The sequence below is a fragment of the Salmo salar genome, chromosome 10 (assembly GCF_965601325.2).
Source record: "Salmo salar chromosome 10, fSalSal1, whole genome shotgun sequence".
NCBI classification, from domain to species: domain Eukaryota; kingdom Metazoa; phylum Chordata; class Actinopteri; order Salmoniformes; family Salmonidae; genus Salmo; species Salmo salar.
In genome coordinates this window covers 4,301,799-4,322,469 of record NC_138300.1, presented here as the reverse complement: position 1 = coordinate 4,322,469, position 20,671 = coordinate 4,301,799, and the positions used below count along the sequence as shown (strand labels likewise).

Here is a 20,671-nt window from a genome sequence, read left to right as displayed (position 1 = left end):
CTGACTGTCAGTGGTCTAGCGGATTGCGATAAACAGTAAAAAGATCCATTTCACTATGGACTAAAATACTTGAAGGGTTGTAGATGAGGTATTTTTAATGTTAAAAACCATTGTTCTGGTTTTGAAGATAGTTTGACATGTTACAGTAACAGATGCCTTGTTAGGTGATCAACATGATTCACTCAACTTACTACACAAATCAGTAACAAAAAGTAAGTACACCCAGCTAAAACCTTGGGGAGTGCAGACATTGGTATATCAAAAATGCGAATATTGCCATACCTGACAACTTGGCTGTTGTTGGGTAATGGCATGTAAAAGGACCCTGACGTTTCTAAGTATTAAACAGCCTTCAGGGTTAAGTTAGTCCCATCCTTAACCCTTAGGGGAGAAGTTAACCTCTGACAGCCAAACTATGAAACACATCTAAAAGCTTTAGCAAGAGCAAGGTATTGTCTGTTGCCTGCCAGCTACAGTTAAAACAGACCCACTAATCAATGAGACGTGCTAGCAGCAAGTGACGCCTTGCGCTAGGTAGACTCAGCGATATGACGTACATGCAGAAAGTAAACAGCATAGTGGGTCAATAGACTCAACTTCTGTGCTGTTTTGGTGCCCTGGCTACCACACTCTTTTGCCTGGCTACCCACACTTCTTACGCCGGCCAAATGCCACGCCAACGGAAGAGTGGATCCCGACGATTTCTAGAAAGCAAACATCCTAACCATTTTGATTGGTCCCAGAGACAGATGTGTTGTGCCAGAGCAAGAACACACGTGGATAAAACGGCGTTTAGAAAATTCGTCATTGGCTTCGATACCCTGGTTAAAAACGATCCGATGACTTTGTTTTGTACAACACCCTTCATTTTGACATCACCACAAGTGAAGTATGCAGCAGAATAATTCAATTTGAGTTATGGCACATACTGTGTGTGACTATGTGAGAGAAAAGTCTTGTATCTCGCTCATCTCAATATCTGCGGTGCTGCTCGTGGCAACATTTTGCTGAGTCTACCTTTAAACGTCTTTGTACGCCTATAGAGTTTGGTGGCAGAGAGTACTTAGCACCTCTGAACGTAATTTGTGAACAGTGTGTGCACCGATTTTCCATGTAGAAGCACGAGTCAGACGTCTACAGAGGGTGGTCCCTAACGATCGGCACACAAACGCTAGATCCACATTCGGCGCGATGTGTGAAAGCTTTTAGGGTAAGTTAACCCTGGACATGGCGTGTCACAGTAAGGCATCTGTAGTTCACCTTCTCCCAACACTGGCTAAATACAGATAGACCTCCCAACACTGGCTAGCTACAGACAGACCTTCTCCTAACATTGGCTAGCTAGACCGACAGCTGGTAAAAGTGCAATAATATTGTTTTTAAAAGCAAATGAAAAGATTTGACAATCATAAACTTAACATCATTACCACAAGTTGCCTCTATAGAGACCCAGTCACACATACAAACCCTTTATAAAACCCAGAGCAGACATTCAGAAATACTGGAGAATGACAATATAAAAGTCTTTCCTTTCAGATACAGTTGAAATCAGAAGTTTACATACACTTAGGTTGGAGTCATCAAAACTTGTTTTTCAACCACTCCACAAATTTATTGTTAAACTATAGTTTTGGCAAGTGGGTTAGGACATCTACTTTGTGCATGACACAAGTAACTTTTCCAACAATTGTTTCACTTATAACTCACTGTGTCAGAAGTGTACATACACTAAGTTGACTGCCTTTAAACAGCTTGGAAAATGATGTCATGTCAATTAGCCAATCAGAAGCTTCTAAAGTCATCATTTGAGTCGTACCTGTGGATGTATTTCAAGACCTACCTTCAAACTCAGTGCCTCTTTGCTTGACATCATGGGAAAATCAAAAGAAATCAGCCAAGACTTCAGAAAAGAAATTGTAGACCTCCACAAGTCTGGTTCATCCTTGGGAGCAATTTCCAAACGCCTGACGGTACCACGTTCATCTGTACAAACAATAGTACGCAAGTATAAACACCATGAGACCACACAGCCGGCATACCACTCGGGAAGGAGACGCGTTCTGTCTCCTAGAGATGAACGTACTTTGGAGCGAAAAGTGCAAATCAATCCCAGAACAACAGCAAAGGACCTTGTGAAGATGCTGGAGGAAACAGGTACAAAAGTATCTATATCCACAGTAAACGAGTCCTATATCGACATAACCTGAAAGGCCGCTCAACAAGGAAGAAGCCACTGCTCCAAACCCGCCATAAAAAAGCCAGACTACGGTTTGAAACAAAAATATAACTGTTTGGCCATAATGACCATCATTATGTTTGGAGGAAAAAGGGGGAGGCTTGCAAGCCGAAGAACACCATCCCAACCATGAAGCACGGGGGTGGCAGCATCATGTTGTGGGGGTGCTTTGCTGCAGGAGGGACTGGTGCAATTCACAAAATAGATGGCATCACGAGGAAGGAATATTATGGGGATATATTGAAGCAACATCTCAAGACATCAGTCAGGAAGTTAAAGCTTGGTCGCAAATGGGTTGAATGACCCCAAGTATACTTCCAAAGTTGTGGCAAAATGGCTTAAGGACAACAAAGTCAAGGTATTGGAGTGGCCATCACAAAGCCCTGACCTCAATCCTATAGAAAATTTGTGGGCAGAACTGAAAAAGCGTGTGCGAGCAAGGAGGCCTAGAAACCTGACTCAGTTACACCAGCTCTGTCAGGAGGAATGGGCCAAAATTCACCCAACTTATTGTGGGAAGCTTGTGGAAGGCAACTCGAAACGTTTGACCAAAGTTAAACAATTTAAAGGCAATGCTACCAAATACTAATTGAGTGTATGTAAACTTCTGATCCACTGGGAATGTGATGAAAGAAATAAACCATTCTCTCTACTATTATTCTGACAATTCACATTCTTAAAATAAAGTGGTGATCCTAACTGACCTAAGACAGGGAATTTTTACTAGGATTAAATGTCAGGAACTGTGAAAAACTGAGTTTCAATGTATTTGGCTAAGGTGTATGTAAACTTCCGACTTCAACTGTATGATGGACAACATCTTATGCATACCAGCGCCCACATAATACTGCCTCAGATTCCATCGGACCATTCCTGTTTGAGGGAACATTCCAGGTTGGTTCTACACATTCTGCTTGGTTCTGACATCAGGAGAGAATTCAATCCCCATGAACACATTTCACCAAAAACGGGAAGATCGTGCTCTCCATGATGTAATCATCTAATGACTAAACATGAGGAAGTTAAGTAAAAGCACCCTTTAAAATCGATCCATTATAAATATCGTAATCATGTTGCCCCAGCACCGCCCTCCTAATCCATGTGTCCAGTGGGAGGAGCCTGTTGCCACGGTGGGGTGTCCAGTTGGTTGCTATGGTAACCACAGCTGTTAAGTCCATAAATACAACATGTACCAAAAATAGAATGTTCTCTTGTACCATTAACATTTGAAAAAGGATCTCCAGTGACTTTTCCTCTGGCATACCATTACCTCCCTATGATGTAACCATGATGTCAAACCACCACTTTCCCCTTGATCTCCATGGTGTTCTCAGAGGGTTTACTGGACTGTTCCTCTGTCAGAGTAATGTAGGAGTACACCAGGCTACCTGCAATACTGACACACACACACACACACACCATTAACTGTCTGAAATGAATGACTATTTCAGTGTGTAACAAACAGTGACTTAAGTTCAAATATATCCGGTCCATACCTGATATTTAAACCAATGAAATTTGTCCAAGAGAAAATGTAGTCTCCACCAAACACCATCCCGATGTATGTCACTAGAATATTCTGTAAGAAAGAGCGCAGTAGAAGGATTAAAAAACATTTTATCACGTGATTACCGATGGGTTAGAGAGCGTTTTATCACGTGATTACTGATGGGTTAGAGAGCGTTTTATCACGTGATTACTGATGGGTTAGAGAGCGTTTTATCACGTGATTACTGATGGGTTAGAGAGCATTTTATCATGTCATTATTAGGGATGCACAATATATCGGTGAACTTATCGGCATCGGCCGATATTAGCCAAAAATGCCAACATCGATATCGGCCCGATGTCAAAGCTACCGTGCATACCTATATAACGTAGGTACATGACGTAAATGCGCTACACGTGCAACACAGCACGCCTAACCTAGCCCACACAATGTCTGCTGTGTGGATCGAGCAGTCAACAAGTCCAGCAGTCATTTGAAAGAGTAAGAACATTTCAGCGAGACAACTCAAAAGGCGAAATCCATTAACGCCAAGATAACGGAATTCATTGCCCTTGACCGTTCTCTGTCGTGGGTGATGTTGGCTTTCGCCGACTGGTCGAGCATCGGTACACACTACCAAGTGTGCTATTTTTCAGATGTTGCCCTACTGGAGTTACACAGTAATAGCTTCACGACATACTATGGAACGCCGTTTGGGTCTTTGTGTGTCAAAAAGAAACAGTAGTACTGTCAAAGCCGTACAGAAAAGTAAACACCGGCCACGAACGATGTGTTTACAAATATTGTGTTGGTAAAAAATAATAATTTGTTAGACCACAACTTCTGGGGTAGCTAGCTTTAGCGTGGTACCTAGCTAGCACCAATACAACCAGCCTGAAAACAATGATCAGTAGAAACTGCAGTCATTTTCATTATTCTTAGCAATGATTTATGAATCCTTGTGAGTAAGTATTAGCTAGGTTGCCACTTGTTGTTCATGAAAATAAATGAGCTTTGGGCAACAGGGTTAAGCAGCCAGCTAGCTTCATCTGGCTAGTGAGGCTCGACCTGACCGGGTTATGTGTTGTGAAGCTAGCCACAATAAGGATTAGACGCAATGGTGGAATTTGCGATTTGCCTTCAAAATAAAACTAGGCAAGTCAGTTAAGAACAAATTCTTATTTACAACGACGGCCCGGATGATGCTGGCCCAATTGTGCACCGCCATGAGACTCCCAATCACGGCCGGATGTTATCCAGCCTGGATTCGAACCAGGGACTGTTGTTACGCCTCTTGCACTGAGATGCAGTGCCTTAGACCGCTGCGTCCATGTGTGTGTGTTAACTATTTAACTGTACTATAATGCTTAAAACTGCGCAAAAAAATTTATATCTGAAAATATCGGCCAATCACTAGTCATTATTGATGGGTTAGTTAACGTTTTATCGTTTCATTATTGATAGGTTAGGGTTAGAGAGCGTTTTATGTCATTATTAATGGGTTAGAGAGCATTTTATCAGGTCATTATTAATGGGTTAGAGAGCGTTTTATGTCATTAATGGGTTAGAGAGCATTTCATCAGGTCATTATTAATGGATTAGGGTTAGAGTGTTATCACATCGTTATTGATGGGTTAGTAAGCGTTTTCTCATGCCATTATTGATGAGTGGGTTAGTGTTTTATGTCATTAGAGAACGTTTTATCATGTCATTATTAATGGGTTAGGGTAAGACATTTTATCTTGTCATTATTAATGGGCTGGGGTTCTGTTCTGGGAGCTTACCTTGATACAGCCCACGATGGTGGTGGTTAGAGCTGAGTTGTATTGTGTACAGAGCACTGTAGAATACATCAGCACAAACCTGCAATACAAACACACCACAAGTCATCACACACACAGCACAGAAGGGTAGAAACCAGACGTTAGAGGAGTAGGGAAGAAGGGTAGCGAACCGATGGAAGAGGGGTAGAGAACAGACAGAGGTTAAGAGTCAGGATCTCACCCCATTATACAGGATAGGATGAACTGGCTGAGAAACAGGATGTCTGACCAGCCATCATACTCCACCGCCTGCAGACATACACCATCATTAAGACAGCAGAGAAAGTGTATTTAGTAGTAGCTAACAACATAATGGCAGCTTTATGTGTTTCTGGCTGCTGGCCTCTTCACTTCCTGAGTTCGGAAAACCAGGTCTCTCTGTTTCTCTCTACCACTCTCTCAGACACTGTCTCTCTCTCTCTACCACTCTCTCAGACACTGTCTCTCTCTCTCTACCAGTCTCTCAGACACTGTCTCTCACTCTCTACCAGTCTCTCAGACACTGTCTCTCACTCTCTACCACTCTACCAGTCTCTCAGACACTGTCTCTCACTCTCTACCACTCTCTCAGACACTGTCTCTCTGTCTCTCTCTCTCTCTCTACCACTCTCTCAGACACTGTCTCACACTCTTTTGGTATCTTATTAGGATCCCCCATTAGCTGTTGCAAAAGCAGCAGCTACTCTTCCTGGGGTCCAGACAACACATGAAACATGACATAATACAGAACATTAATAGACAAGTACAGCTCAAGGACAGAACGACAAAAGCGGCACACGTAGCCTACATATCAACACACACAAACTATCTAGGTCAAACAGGAGAGGTGTTGCTTTATCTGTTTTTTTAAGCCAGGTTTGCTGTTCATTTGACCAATACGAGACACAGTATTATATAGAGCCATTTTTGCATGTTTTCTTGTTTGTTCTGGATTTAAGGACTATGAAAAGACCCCTGGTGGCATGTCTGTTGGTGTAAACGTGTGTGTCAGACCTGTGTGTAAGTTGACTATGCTAACAATTTGGAATTTAATATTAATGTTTCTTATAAAAAGAAGAACTGATGCAGTCAGTCTCGCCTCAACTCTTAGCCGAGAGAGACTGGCATGTATACAGTTGCTTGCGAAAGTATTCACCCCCCTTGGCATTTTCCTATTTTGTTGACTTACAACCTGGAATTAAAATCGTTTTTTGGGGGGGGTTTTATCATTTGATTTACACAACATGCCTATCACTTTGAAGATGCAAAATATTTTTATTGTGAAACAAGCAAGAAATAAGACAAAAAAACGGAACTTGATCATGCATAACTATTCACCCCCCCCCCCCAAAAAAGTCAATACTTTGTAGAGCCACCTTGTGCAGCAATTACAGCTGCAAGTCTTTTGGGCTATGTCTCTATAAGCTTGGCACATCTAGCCACTGGGATTTTTGCCCATTCTTCAAGGCAAAACTGCTCCAGCTCCTTCAAGTTGGATGGGTTCCGCTGGTGTACAGCAATCTTTAAGTCATACCACAGATTCTCAATTGGATTGAGGTCTGGGCTTTGACTAGGCCATTCCAATACATTTAAATGTTTCCCCTTATACCACTCGAGTGTTGCTTTAGCAGTAAGCTTAGGGTCATTGTCCTGCTGTAAGGTGAACCTCCGTCCCAGTCTCAAATCTCTGGAAGACTGAAACAGGTTTCCCTCAAGAATGTCCCTGTATTTAGCGCCATCCATCATTCCTTCAATTGTGACCAGTTTCACAGTCCCTGCTGATGAAAAACATCCCCACAGCATGATGCTGCCACCACGTGCTTCATTGTGGGGATGGTGTTCTCGGGGTGATGAGAGGTGTTGGGTTTGTAGCAGACATAGCGTTTTCCTTGATGGCCAAAAAGCTCAATTTTAGTTTCATCTGACCAGAGTACCTTCTTCCATATGTTTGGGGAGTCTCCCACATGCCTTTTTTTGGCCACTCTTCCGTAAAGCCCAGCTCTGTGGAGTGTACGGCTTAAAGTGGTCCTATGGACAGATACTCCAATCTCCGGTGTGGAGCTTTGCCGCTTTTTTAGGGTCATCTTAGTTTTTTTTTTGCCTCTCTGATTAATGCCCTCCTTGCCTGGTCCGTGAGTTTTGGTGGGCAGCCCTCACGTGGTGCCATATTCTTTCCATTTTTTAAATGGTGCTCCGTGGGATGTTCAAAGTTTCCGATATTTCTTTATAACCCAATCTGTACTTCTCCACAACCTTGTCCCTGACCTGTTTGGAGAGCTCCTTGGTCTTCATGGTGCCGCTTGCTTGGTGGTGCCCCTTGCTTAGTGGTGTTGCAGACTCTGGGGCCTTTCAGAACAGGTGTATATATATACTGAGATCATGTGACACTTAAATAAAGTCCACCTGTGTGCAATCTAACTAATTATGTGACTTGTGAAGGTAATTGGTTGCACCAGATCTTATTAAGGGGGTGAATACATATGCACGCACCACTTTTCAGTTTTTTTATTTATTTAAACAAGTTATTTTTTTCATTTCACTTCACCAATTTGAACTATTTTCTGTATGCCCATTACCGGAAATCCAAATAAAAATCCATTCAAATTACAGGTTGTAATGCAACTAAATTGGAAAAACACCAAGGGAGATTATTACTTTTGCAAGGCACTGTAGTATTTATATCAGCCCTCTGATTACAATGAAGAGCAAGACGTGCCATTCTGTTCTGGGCGTTCTAGGGCTTTTATTGCAGCACTCAAGACAAGAACACTAGAGCCTGCAGGATTTATGGTGTCATAAAAGCACAGCATCTCTTTATTACAGACAGACCGCTCTCCATCTTCACAACCATTGAATATGTTTTGACCATGACAGTTTACAATCTAAGGTAACAACAAGTAATTTAGTCCACTCAACTTGTACAACAGCCACTGAGGTCTAGAACTTAGGAAATGATTTGCACCAAATAAAATGCTCTTCGTTTTAGAGATGTTCAGGACAGGTTTATTACTGGCACCCATTCCAAAACAGACTGCAACTGTTAAGGGTTTTGATGACTTCATTAGCTGTGGTTGATATGTATATGGTTGAATCATCAGCATACATGCTTTGTGTAATGCCAGTGACAGGTCATTGGTCAAAATAGAAAAAAGTGGCGGAGCTAAAGAGCTGCCCTGTGGTACACTACACCTTAAATGTTTGACATTAAAGAAACCCCTCTGAGTTCTATTAGATTGCCATATTGTAGATTCAGAGCTATCCGAGGTTGAAAATCCATAACACAAGTTCTCTCAACAACAGGTTATGGTCAATACTGTCAAAGGCTGCACTGAAATCTAACAGAACAGCACCCACAATCGTCTTATTTTACATTTATGTCAGTGCAGTACATGTTGAGTGCCCTTCTCTATAAGCATGCTGAAAGTCTGTTGTTAACTCGTTTACAGAGAAATAGCATTGTATTTGGTTGTACTGTATTTTCAACAGTTTGCTAAGAGTTGGCAGCAAGCTGATAGGTCTGCTGTTAGAACCAGTAAAGACTGCTTTACCACTCTTGGGTAGCCGAATGACTGTCTTCCCTCCAAGCCTGAGGACAAAGACTTCCCTCCAGGCCTGAGGACAAAGACTTCCCTCCAGGCCTGAGGACAAAGACTTTTCTCTAGGCTCAGATTAAAGATATGACAGACAGATGCTTTTCTTTAATTATTCGTTTTTTTATGCATGAGTACGACGGCTCACTGTTCGTTGTTGACGTTTTCTGCCTAAGTTTGCCCACTTTGCCATTTGTCTCTCCCTCTCAGTCTCTCCATGACATCAGCACATTGAGAGACTGCTGCCACACAGACCAGTAGACAGACAGATCTTACCCTCTGAACATCTCCAGTGAGTTGAGCTAGCAGCATTGTTGGAAAGATCATAAACAACGCATTATAATACAGCAAGCCATACTTCCCCAGCTCCTGAGGGGGAGGGAGAGAGAGAGAGAGGCAAGAGAGGGAGAGAGGGGAGGGGCAGAAGAGGGAGGAAAAAGAGGGAGAGAAGAGAACAGAGGGTTATTCATGATGGTACATTCCTCTCTAGCCAGCATACAGCTGTCACCAGCTCACTGCTCTACAACAAACTCTTTGGGGTTGTTGGGACGGCATGCTGACTCCATATATGGTGGTAGAATAGTACCTCAGTGTCTATGCTGGTAGGGTTATCATCAGTCTAAAGAACAGTACATACAAAATTACTTTGGCAGTAGTAGAATAGTATAACTAGCGGTAGAGTATAACTAGTGGTATAATAGTATGACTAGTAGTATGATTGTATAACTGATGGTAGAATAGTATAACTAGTAGTATAGCTAGTGGTAGAACAGTATAACTAGTAGTAGAATAGTATAACTAGTAGTATAGCTAGTGGTAGAACAGTATAACTAGTAGTAGAATAGTATAACTAGTAGTATAGCTAGTGGTAGAACAGTAGAACTAGTGGTAGAACTAGTAGTAGAATAGTATAACTAGTAGTATGATAGTATAACTGATGGAAGAATAGTATAACTAGTGGTATAATAGTATAACTAGTAGTAGAATAGTATAACTAGTAGTATGATAGTATAACTGATGGAAGAATAGTATAACTAGTGGTATAATAGTATAACTAGTAGTAGAATAGTATAACTAGTAGTATGATAGTATAACTGATGGTAGAATAGTATAACTAGTGGTATAATAGTATAACTAGTAGTATAGCTAGTGGTAGAACAGTATAACTAGTGGTATAGCTAGTGGTAGAACAGTATAACTAGTAGTAGAATAGTATAACTAGTGGTATAGCTAGTGGTAGAACAGTATAACTAGTAGTAGAATAGTATAACTAGTGGTATAGCTAGTGGTAGAACAGTATAACTAGTGGTCTAACTAGTAGTAGAATAGTATAACTAGTGGTATAGCTAGTGGTAGAACAGTATAACTAGTGGTATAACTAGTATAACTAGTAGTATGATAGTATAACTGATGGTAGAATAGTATAACTAGTAGTATAGCTAGTGGTAGAACAGTATAACTAGTGGTCTAACTAGTAGTAGAATAGTATAACTAGTGGTATAGCTAGTGGTAGAACAGTATAACTAGTGGTATAGCTAGTATAACTAGTAGTATGATAGTATAACTGATGGTAGAATAGTATAACTAGTAGTATAGCTAGTGGTAGAACAGTATAACTAGTGGTATAGCTAGTGGTAGAACAGTATAACTAGTGGTATAACTAGTAGTAGAATAGTATAACTAGTGGTATAGCTAGTGGTAGAACAGTATAACTAGTGGTCTAACTAGTAGTAGAATAGTATAACTAGTGGTATAGCTAGTGGTAGAACAGTATAACTAGTGGTATAGCTAGTATAACTAGTAGTATGATAGTATAACTGATGGTAGAATAGTATAACTAGTAGTATAGCTAGTGGTAGAACAGTATAACTAGTGGTATAGCTAGTGGTAGAACAGTATAACAAGTGGTATAACTACTAGTAGAATAGTATAACTAGTAGTATAGTAAATGTAAATGTAGTATAGCTAGTGGTAGAACAGTATAACTAGTAGTATAGCTAGTGGTAGAACAGTATAACTAGTGGTATAACTAGTAGTAGAATAGTATAACTAGTGGTAGAACTAGTGGTAGAACAGTATAACTAGTGGTATAATAGTATGGCTAGTAGTATGATTGTATAACTGTTGGTAGAATAGTGTCACTAGTGGTAGAATAGTATAACTAGTAGTATAATAGTATAACTAGTGGTAGAATGGTATAACTAGTAGTATAATAGTATAACTAGTGGTAGAATAGTATAACTAGTAGTATAATAGTATAACTAGTGGCAGAATAGTATAACTAGTAGTATAATAGTACAACTAGTGGTAGAATAGTATAACTAGTAGTATAATAGTACAACTAGTGGTATAATAGTATAACTAGTAGTAATGAGAGATCATAAAACAAGTATAAATTAGTAGTCAAAGCAGTAGCGTAAAGTGAATTAGAAAGCTAGCAGACAGTGTAATATGAGTGCAACAGCCAACCTCATGTCAACTCCCAAAATTAACTCTCATTCAAAAGTCACCGAGGGTGACAGTGGGTCACTTTCTAAACATATCTCAGCCTGCCTGTGCTATATCTCAAGCCTTGATCATTTATTGAGTTAAAACTTCAGTCGCAAGTTTTAGCTGATGAACTAAACTAACTGGTGTTCAGCAATAACATGTGAAGGATAGCTTGCCTTCCATTATCTCCACATACACTACATGACCAAAGTATGTGGACACCTGCTCTACAAACATCTCATTCTAAAATCACGGGCATTAAAATATGGAGTTCGTCCCCCCTTTGCTGGGAAGGCTTTCCACTGGACATTGCTGTGGGGACTTGCTTCCATTCAGCCACAAGAGCATTAGTGAGGTTGGGCACTGATGTCGGCCGATTAGGCCTGGCTCACAGTCGACGTTCCAATTAATCCCAAAGGTGTTCGATGGGGTTGAGGTCAGGGCTCTGTGCAGGCCAGTCAAGTTCTTCGACACCAATCTCGACAAACCATTTCTGTATGGACCTCGCTTTGTGCACAAGGTCATTGTCATGCTGAAACAGGAAACGGCCTTCCCCAAACTGTTGCCAAAAAGTCGGAAGCACAGAATAGTCTAGAATGTCATTGTATGCTGTCGAGTTAAGATTTCCCTTCACTGGAACTAAGGGGCCCGAACCATGAAAAACAGCCCCAGACCATTATTCCTCCTCCACCAAACTTTACAGTTGGCACTATGCATTTTTGCAGGTAGTGTTCTCTTGGCATCCACCAAACACAGATTTGTCCGTCGGACTGCCAGATGGTGCAGCGTGATTCATCACTCTAGAGAATACGTTTCCACTGCTCCAGAGTCCAATGATGGCAAGCTTTACACCACTCCAGCCTACACTTGGCATTGTGCATGGTGATCTTAGGCTTGTGTGATCTTCGGCCATGGAAAACCATTTCATGAAGTTCCTGACAAACAGTTCTTGTGCTGTCATTGCTTCTAGAGGCAGTTTGGAACTCGGTATTGAATGTTGCAACTGAGGACAGACAATTTTAACAATTGTTCTGTGAGTTTGTGTGGCCTACCACTTTGCAGATGAGCAGTTGTTGCTCCTACACATTTCCATGTCACAATAACAGCCCTTACAGGTGATCGGAGCAGCTCCAGCAGGGCAGAAATTTGACGAATTGACTTGTTGGAAAGGTGTCATCCTATGACGGTGCCACGTTGAAAGTCACTGAGCTCTTCAGTAAGGCCAGTCTACTGCCAATGTTCCCTATGGAGATTGCATGGTTGTGTGCTTGATTTTATACACCTGTCGGCAACGGGTCTGGCTGAAAAAGCCAAATCCACTATATACAGGGCATTCGGAAAGTATTCAGACCTTCACTTTTTCCACATTTTGTTACATTACAGGCTTATACTAAAAATGATTACCGTAAATTCCGGACTATAAGCCGCAACTTTTTCCCAGGCTTTGAACCTCGCGGCTTAAACAATGACGCGGCTAATATATGGATTTTTCCCGCTTTACATTTTTTTTTCTCCAAAAAACATTCTGTGACGTGCTCAGTTTTTGGGCGGCATGAAGCTTTCATTAGACCAATGAAATTGCCGAACAGGTTAAGGTCAAACAACTTTTTTGTTTACTGTTTAGATTAAATTGAGCGCTCTCAAACTTCCCATCATTCTGATTACGGTAGTCATTTTGTCACCCTCATCATGGCAAAGACACGGAGAAATGCATATGATGCGGCTTTCAAATTGAAGGCGATTGATCTGGCTGTTGGAAAAGGAAATAGAGCTGCTGCACGGAAGCTTGGTCTTAATGAGTCAATGATAAGACATTGGAAACAGCAGCGTGAGGAATTGACTCAGTGCAAAAAGACAACTACCGGTAAAGCTTACTGCTAATTTTAAATTTTGTTACAAGCCGTGTTTCGTTAAAGCCTATTTATTTTTGTTACAAGCCGTGTTTCGTTAAAGCCTGTGTAAAGTTCATTTGTTTCAATGTACCGGTAGGCACCTGCGGCTTATAGACATGTGCGGCTTATTTATGTTCAAAATAATATATATATTTTTTAATTCAGTGGGTGCGGCTTATATTCAGGTGCGCTTAATAGTCCGGAAACTACGGTATAGGTTTTTTCCCTCATCAATCTACACACAACACCCCATCATGACAAAGCAAAAAAAAGTTGTTTTTTATAAAAATACAAAACTGAAATATCGTATTCACAACCTTTACTCTGTACTTTGTTGAAGCATCTTTGGCAGCAATTACAGCCTCGAGTCTCCTTGGGTATGACACTATAAGCTTGGCACACCTGTATTTGGGGAGTTTCTCCCATTCTTCTCTGCAGATCCTCTGAAGCTCTGTCAAGTTGGATGGGGAGCATCGCTGCACAGCTATTTTCAGGTCTCTCCAGAGATTGGGTTCAAGTCCAGGCTCTGGCTGGGCCGCTCAAGGACATTCAGAGCCTTGTCCCGAAGCCACTCCAGCATTATCTTGGCTGTGTGCTTAGGGTCATTGTCCTGTTGGATGGTGAACCTTCCCCCCAGTCTGAGGTCCTTAGCAGGTTGTCATCAAAGATCTCTGTACTTTTCTCTGTTAATCTTTCCCTAGATCCTAACTAGTCTCCCAGTTCCTGCAGCTGAAACACCTCCCCACAACATGATACTGCCAACACGCTTCACCATAGGGATGGTGCCAGGTTTCCTCCAGACGTGGCGTTTGGCATTCAGGCCAAAAAGTTCAATCTTGGTTTCATCAGACCAGAGAATCTTGTTTCTCATGGTCTGAGAGTCCTTTAGGTGCCTTTTGGCAAACTCCAAGCGTGCTGTCATGTACCTTGCTGTGGAGTGGCTTCTGTCTGGCCACTCTACCATAGAGGTCTGAGTGCTGCAGGGATGGTTGTCCTTCTGGAAGGTTCTCCTATCTCCACAAAGGAACTCTGGAGCTCTGTCAGAGTGATCATCAGGTTCTTGGTCACCTCCCTGACCAAGGCCCTTCTCCCCCGATTGCTAAAATTAATGTAATACATTTTTGAATAAGGCTGTAACGTAACAAAATGTGGGAAAAGTGAAAGGGTCTGAATACTTTCCGAATGCCGGGTGCTAAATATATTAGTCCAGCTCGGTGCAACATACGGTATCAGTCAAAAGTTGACACACCTCTTTCAAGAGTTTCTTAATTTTTTCTATTTTCTACATTGTAGAATAATAGTGAAGACATCAAAACTATGGAATCATGTAGTAACCCAAAAAAGCATTCAAAATGTATTTTAGATTCTTCAAAAGTATCCTTGATGAAAGCTTTGCACATACTTGGCATTCTCTCAACCTGCTTCATCTGGAATGCTTTCCCCACAGTCTTGAAGGAGTTCCTACATATGCTGAGCACTTGTTGGCTGCTTTTCCTTAACTCTGCGGTCCAACTTATCCCAAACCATCTCAATTGGGTTGAGATCGGGTGATTGTGGAGGCCAGGTCATCTGATGCAGCACTCCATCCCTCTCCTTCTTGGTCAAATAGCCCTTACACAGCCTGGAGGTGTGTTGGGTCATTGTCCGTTTGAAAAACAAATTATAGTCCCACTAACACCAAACCAGATAGGATGGCGTATCGCTGTGGTAGCCATGCTGGTTAAGTGTGCCTTGAATTGTAAATAAATCAGTGTCACCAGCAAAGCACCACCACCTCCATGCTTCACAGCGGGAACCACACAGGCGGCGATCATCCGTTCACCTACTCTGCATCTCACGAAGACACGGCGGTTGGAACCAAAAATCTCAAATTAGAACTCATCAGACCAAAGGACAGATTTCCACTGGTCTAATGTCCCTTACTCGTCTTTCTTGGCCCAAGCAAGTCAATTCTTCTTATCGGTGTTCTTTAGTAGTGGTTTCTTTGCAGAAATTCGACCATGAAGGCCTGATTCACACAGTCTCCTCTGAACAGTTGATGTTGATATGTGTTTGTTACTTGAACTCTGTGAAGCATTTATTTGGGCTGCAATCTGAGGTGCAGTTAACTCTAATGAACTTATCCTCTGCAGCAGAGGTAACTCTGGGTCTTCCTTTCCTGTGGCGGTCCTCATGAGAGCCAGTTTCATCATAGCACTTGAAGAAACTTAAAGTTTTTGAAATGTTCCGAAGTAACTGAACTTCATGTCTTAAAGTAATGGACTGTCGTTTCTCTTTGCTTATTTGAGCTGTTCTTGCCATAATATGGACTGGTCTTTCACCAAATAGGGCTATCTTCTGTTTACCACCCCTACTGTGTCACAACACAACTGATTGGCTCAAACACATTGAGGAAATAAAATCCACAAATGTACTTTGAACAAGGCACACCTGTTAATTGAAATGCATTCCAGCTGGCTACCTCATGAAGCTGGTTGACAGAATGCCAAGAGTGTGCAAAGCTGTCATCAAGGCAAAGGGTGACTACTTTGAACAATCTCAAATATAACATATATTTTGATTCATTGGTTACTACATGTGTTATTTCATAGTTGACGTCTTCACTATTATTCTACAATGTAAAAAATAGTAGAAAGAAAAAACCTGGAATGTGTAGGTGTGTCCAAACTTTTGACTGATACTGTATATTAGTCCAGCTGGGTGCTACATACAGTACTAGTCAAAAGTTGACACACCTACTCGTGGAATTTCTTCCCGTCTTAATGCGTTTGAGCCAATCAGAAGACCCAGAGTTACCTCTGTTGCAGAGGTTCATTAGTTACCAGCCTCAGAAATTGCAGCCCAAATCAACATCAACTGTTCAGAGGAGACTGCGTGAATCAGGCCTTCATGCTCAAATTGCTGAAAAGAAACCTCTACTTAAGGTCACCAATAAAAAGAGACTTGCTTGTGCCAAGAAACACGAGCAAAGGACATTAGACCAGTGGAAATCTGTCATTTATTCTGATGAGGTCAAATTTGAGATTTTTGGTTCCAACCGCCGTGTCTTTGTGAGACGCAGAGTAGGTGAACGGATGATCTCCGCACATGTGGTTCCCACCGTGAAGCGTGGAGGTGGTGGTGCTTTGCTGGTGACACTGATTTATTTAGAATTCAAGGCACACTTAACCAGCATGGCTACCACAGCATTCTGTAGCGATACGCCATCCCATCTGGTTTAGTCTTAGTGGGACTATCATTTGTTTTACAACAGGACAATGATCCAGCACACCTCCAGGCTGTGTAAGGGCTATTTGACCAAGGAGAGTGATGAGTGCTGCATCAGATGACCTGGCCTCCACAATCACTCGACCTCAACCCAATTGGGATGAGTTGGACCGCAGGGTGAAGGAAAAGCAGCCAACAAGCACTCAGCATATGGGGGAACTCCCTTCAAGACTGTTGGAAAAGCAGGTTGTGAGAAGGACAAAGCTGTCATCAAGGCAAAGGGTGGCTGCTTTTTTGTTTACTACATGATTTCATGTCTTGAAGAATGAAGAAAATAGTAAAAAATAAAGGAAAACCCTTGAATCTGTAGTTGTGTCCAAAATTTTGACTTGTACTATATGTATGTATATATACAGTGGAAGTCAGAAGTTTACATACACCTTAGCCAAATACATTTAAACTCAGTTTTTCACAATTCCTGACATTTAATCCCAGTAAAAATTCCCTGTCTTAGGTCAGTTAGAATCACCACTTTATAAGAATGTGAAATGTCAGAATAATAGTAGAGAGAATTATTGATTTCAGCTTTTATTTCTTTCATCACATTCCCAGTGGGTAAGAAGTTTACATACACTCAATTAGTATTTGGTAGCAATGCCTTTAATCTGTTTAACTTGGGTCAAACATTTCAGGTAGCCTTCCACAAGCTTCCCACAATAAGTTGGGTGAATTTTGGCCCATTCCTCCTGACAGAGCTGGAGTAACTGAGTCAGGTTTGTAGGCCTCCTTGCTCGCACACGCTTTTTCAGTTCTGCCCACAAATCTTCTATAGGATTGAGGTCAGGGCCTTGTGATGGCCACTCCAATACCTTGACTTTGTTGTTCTTAAGCCATTTTGCCACAACTTTGGAAGTATGCTTGGGGTCATTGTCCATTTGGAAGACCCATTTGCGACCAAGCTTTAACTTCCTGACTGATGTCTTGAGATGTTGCTTCAGTATAACCACAATTTCCCTACCTCATGATGCCATCTATTTTGTGAAGTGCACCAGTTTCTCCTGCAGCAAAGCAGCCCCACAACATGATGCTGCCATCCCCGTGCTTCACGGTTGGGATGGTGTTCTTCGGCTTGCAAGCCTCCCCCTTTTTCCTCCAAACATAACGATGGTCATTATGGCCAAACAGTTCTATTTTTGTTTCATCAGACCAGAGGACATTTCTCCAAAAAGTACGATCTTTGTCCCCATGTGCAGTTGCAAACCGTAGTCTGGCTTTTTTATGGCGGTTTTGGAGCAGTGGCTTCTTCCTTGCTGAGCGGCCTTTCAGGTTATGTCGATATAGATACATTTGTACCCGTTTCCTCCAGCATCTTCACAAGGTCCTTTGCTGTTGTTCTGGGATTGATTTGCACTTTTCGCACCAAAATACGTTCATCTCTAGGAGACAGAACGCGTCTCCTTCCTGAGCAGTATGACGGCTGCGTGGTCCCATGGTGTTTATACTTGCGTACTATTGTTTGTACAGATGAACGTGGTACCGTCAGGCGTTTGCAAATTTCTCCCAACGATGAACCAGACTTGTGGAGGTCTACAATTTCTTTTCTGAAGTCTTGGCTGATTTCTTTTAATTTTCCCCATGATGTCAAGCAAAGAGGCACTGAGTTTGAAGGTAGGCCTTGAAATACATCCACAGGTACACCTCCAATTGACTCAAATGATGTCAATTAGCCTATCAGAAGCTTCTAAAACCATGACATAATTTTCTAGAATTTTCCAAGCTGTTTAAAGGCACAGTCAACTTAGTGTATGTAAACTTCTGACCCACTGGAATTGTGATACAGTGAGTGATAAGTGAAATAATCTGTCTGTAAACAATTGTTGGAAAAATGACTTGTGTCATGCACAATGTAGATGTCCTAACCGACTTGCCAAAACTATAGTTTGTTAACAAGAAATTTGTGGAGTGGTTGAAAAACGAGTTAATGACTCCAACCTAAGTGACTTTATCTGTGTATACACACACACACACACACACACACACACACACACACATATATACACACACCAGTCCAGCTAGCGGCTACATATATTAGTCCAGCTAGCTGAAACATACCTTCGAGTCTAGCTTCTGCTTGACGTAGGCTCCGTTAGCTGCAGTCAGAACATCATTTAGCAGAATAAACACATAGCCTTGGAGGTCGAAAGACAGGTCAGCACTGGAGAGAGAGAACACGGACACACAGCAGGTCAGTGCAGTAGAGCGCATAGACAGGTCAGAAACATAACCTGTTGGGGCTAGGGGGCAGTATTTGCACGGCCGGATAAAAAAACGTACCCGATTTAAACTGGTTACTACTCTTGCCCAGAAACGAGAATATGCATATAATTAGACGATTTGGATAGAAAACACTCTAAAGTTTCTAAAACTGTTTGAATGGTGTCTGTGAGTATAACAGAACTCATATGGCAGGCCAAAACCTGAGAAGATTCCATACAGGAAGTGCCCTGTCTGACAATTTGTTGTCCTTCTGTTACATCTCTATCGAAAATACAGCATCTGTGCTGTAATGTGACATTTTCTAAGGCTTCCATTGGCTCTCTAAAGCCGCCAGAAAGTGGAATGGGGTGTCTGTCTCTTGGCAAAGAACAGCAGCAGAGTTTGTGAGTGGTCAGCCTGGGGACAGTGAGACTGAGATGCGTGTTCACGAGACTACTCAATTTTTTTCTTTCAGCCTTTGAATGAATACAACGTTGCCCTGTTGGAATATTATCGCTATTTTACGAGAAAAATAGCATAAAAATTGATTTTAAACAGCGTTTGACATGCTTCTAAGTACGGTAATGGAATATTTTTTTATTTTTTGTCACGAAATGCGCTCGCACGTCACCCTTCGGATAGTGACCTGAACGCACGGACAAAACGGAGCTATTTGAATATAACTATGGATTATTTGGAACCAAAACAACATTTGTTGTTGAAGTAGAAGTCCTGGGAGTGCATTCTGACGAAGAACAGCAAAGGTAATCCAATTTTTCTAATAGTAATTTTGAGTTTAGTGAGCCCCAAACTTGGTGGGTGTCAAAATAGCTAGCCGTGATGGCCGAGCTATGTACTCAGAATATTGCAAAATGTGCTTTCCCCAAAAAGCTATTTTAAAATCTGACACCGCGATTGCATAAAGGAGTTCTGTATCTATAATTGTTATGTATTTTGTGAACGTTTATCATGAGTAATTTAGTAAATTCACCAGAAGTTTTCGGTGGGTATGCTAGTTCTGAACATCACATGCTAATGTAAAAAGCTGGTTTTTGATATAAATATGAACTTGATTGAACAAAACATGCATGTATTGTATAACATAATGTCCTAGGAGTGTCATCTGATGAAAATCAAAGGTTAGTGCTGCATTTAGCTGTGGTTTTGGTTTTTGTGACATATATGCTTGCTTTGAAAATGGCTGTGTGATTATTTTTGGCAGGGTACTCTCATTACATAATTTAATGTTTTGCTTTCGCTGTAAAGCCTTTTTGAAATCGGACAATGTGGTTAGATTAACGAGAGTCTTGTCTTTAAAATGGTGTAAAATAGTCATATGTTTGAGAAATTGAAGTTATAACATTTTTTAGGTATTTGAATTTCGCGCCACGCGATTCCACTGGCTGTTGACTAGGGTGGGACGCTTGCCCATAGAAGATAAGGGAGGGTGAACAGGTTGAAACATGTATTTAGCTGGGGGCAGAGACTCAGCTTACACACGCCGTAAAGATAACATTCTAGAGAGGGCATGGCTCCTCCAGCACAACTCAAAGACATCATTTAAACACTTTATGAATTGATTCATTTTATTTTTGGTAAAACAATATGCACAGTTTAAAAAAGCTTTTAAAATACAAGAAACCCAGAGGATGACACATGAAAGCGTAAACACTTATTTCCAATGTGGTCATTCAGTGTAGAACAAAAAC

At 41.4% G+C, this 20,671-nt stretch overlaps 1 protein-coding gene across 1 annotated transcript in view; it reads right to left on the bottom strand.

Annotated features, from left to right (window-relative positions):
* Nucleotides 1–77: 77 nt before the first annotated feature.
* slc35d1a (solute carrier family 35 member D1a) overlaps nt 78–20,671 on the bottom strand; it is a 29,856-nt gene continuing 9,262 nt past the window's right edge. The window contains exons 7-12 of the mRNA XM_014123868.3: nt 18,819–18,921; nt 9,394–9,486; nt 5,730–5,797; nt 5,510–5,588; nt 3,733–3,815; nt 78–3,632 (exon numbers count right to left, since the gene is read on the bottom strand). Of these exons, the coding sequence (XP_013979343.1) occupies nt 3,530–3,632; nt 3,733–3,815; nt 5,510–5,588; nt 5,730–5,797; nt 9,394–9,486; nt 18,819–18,921 (529 nt within the window). The 3' untranslated portion in view covers nt 78–3,529. The remainder of the gene's footprint in view (nt 3,633–3,732; nt 3,816–5,509; nt 5,589–5,729; nt 5,798–9,393; nt 9,487–18,818; nt 18,922–20,671) is intronic.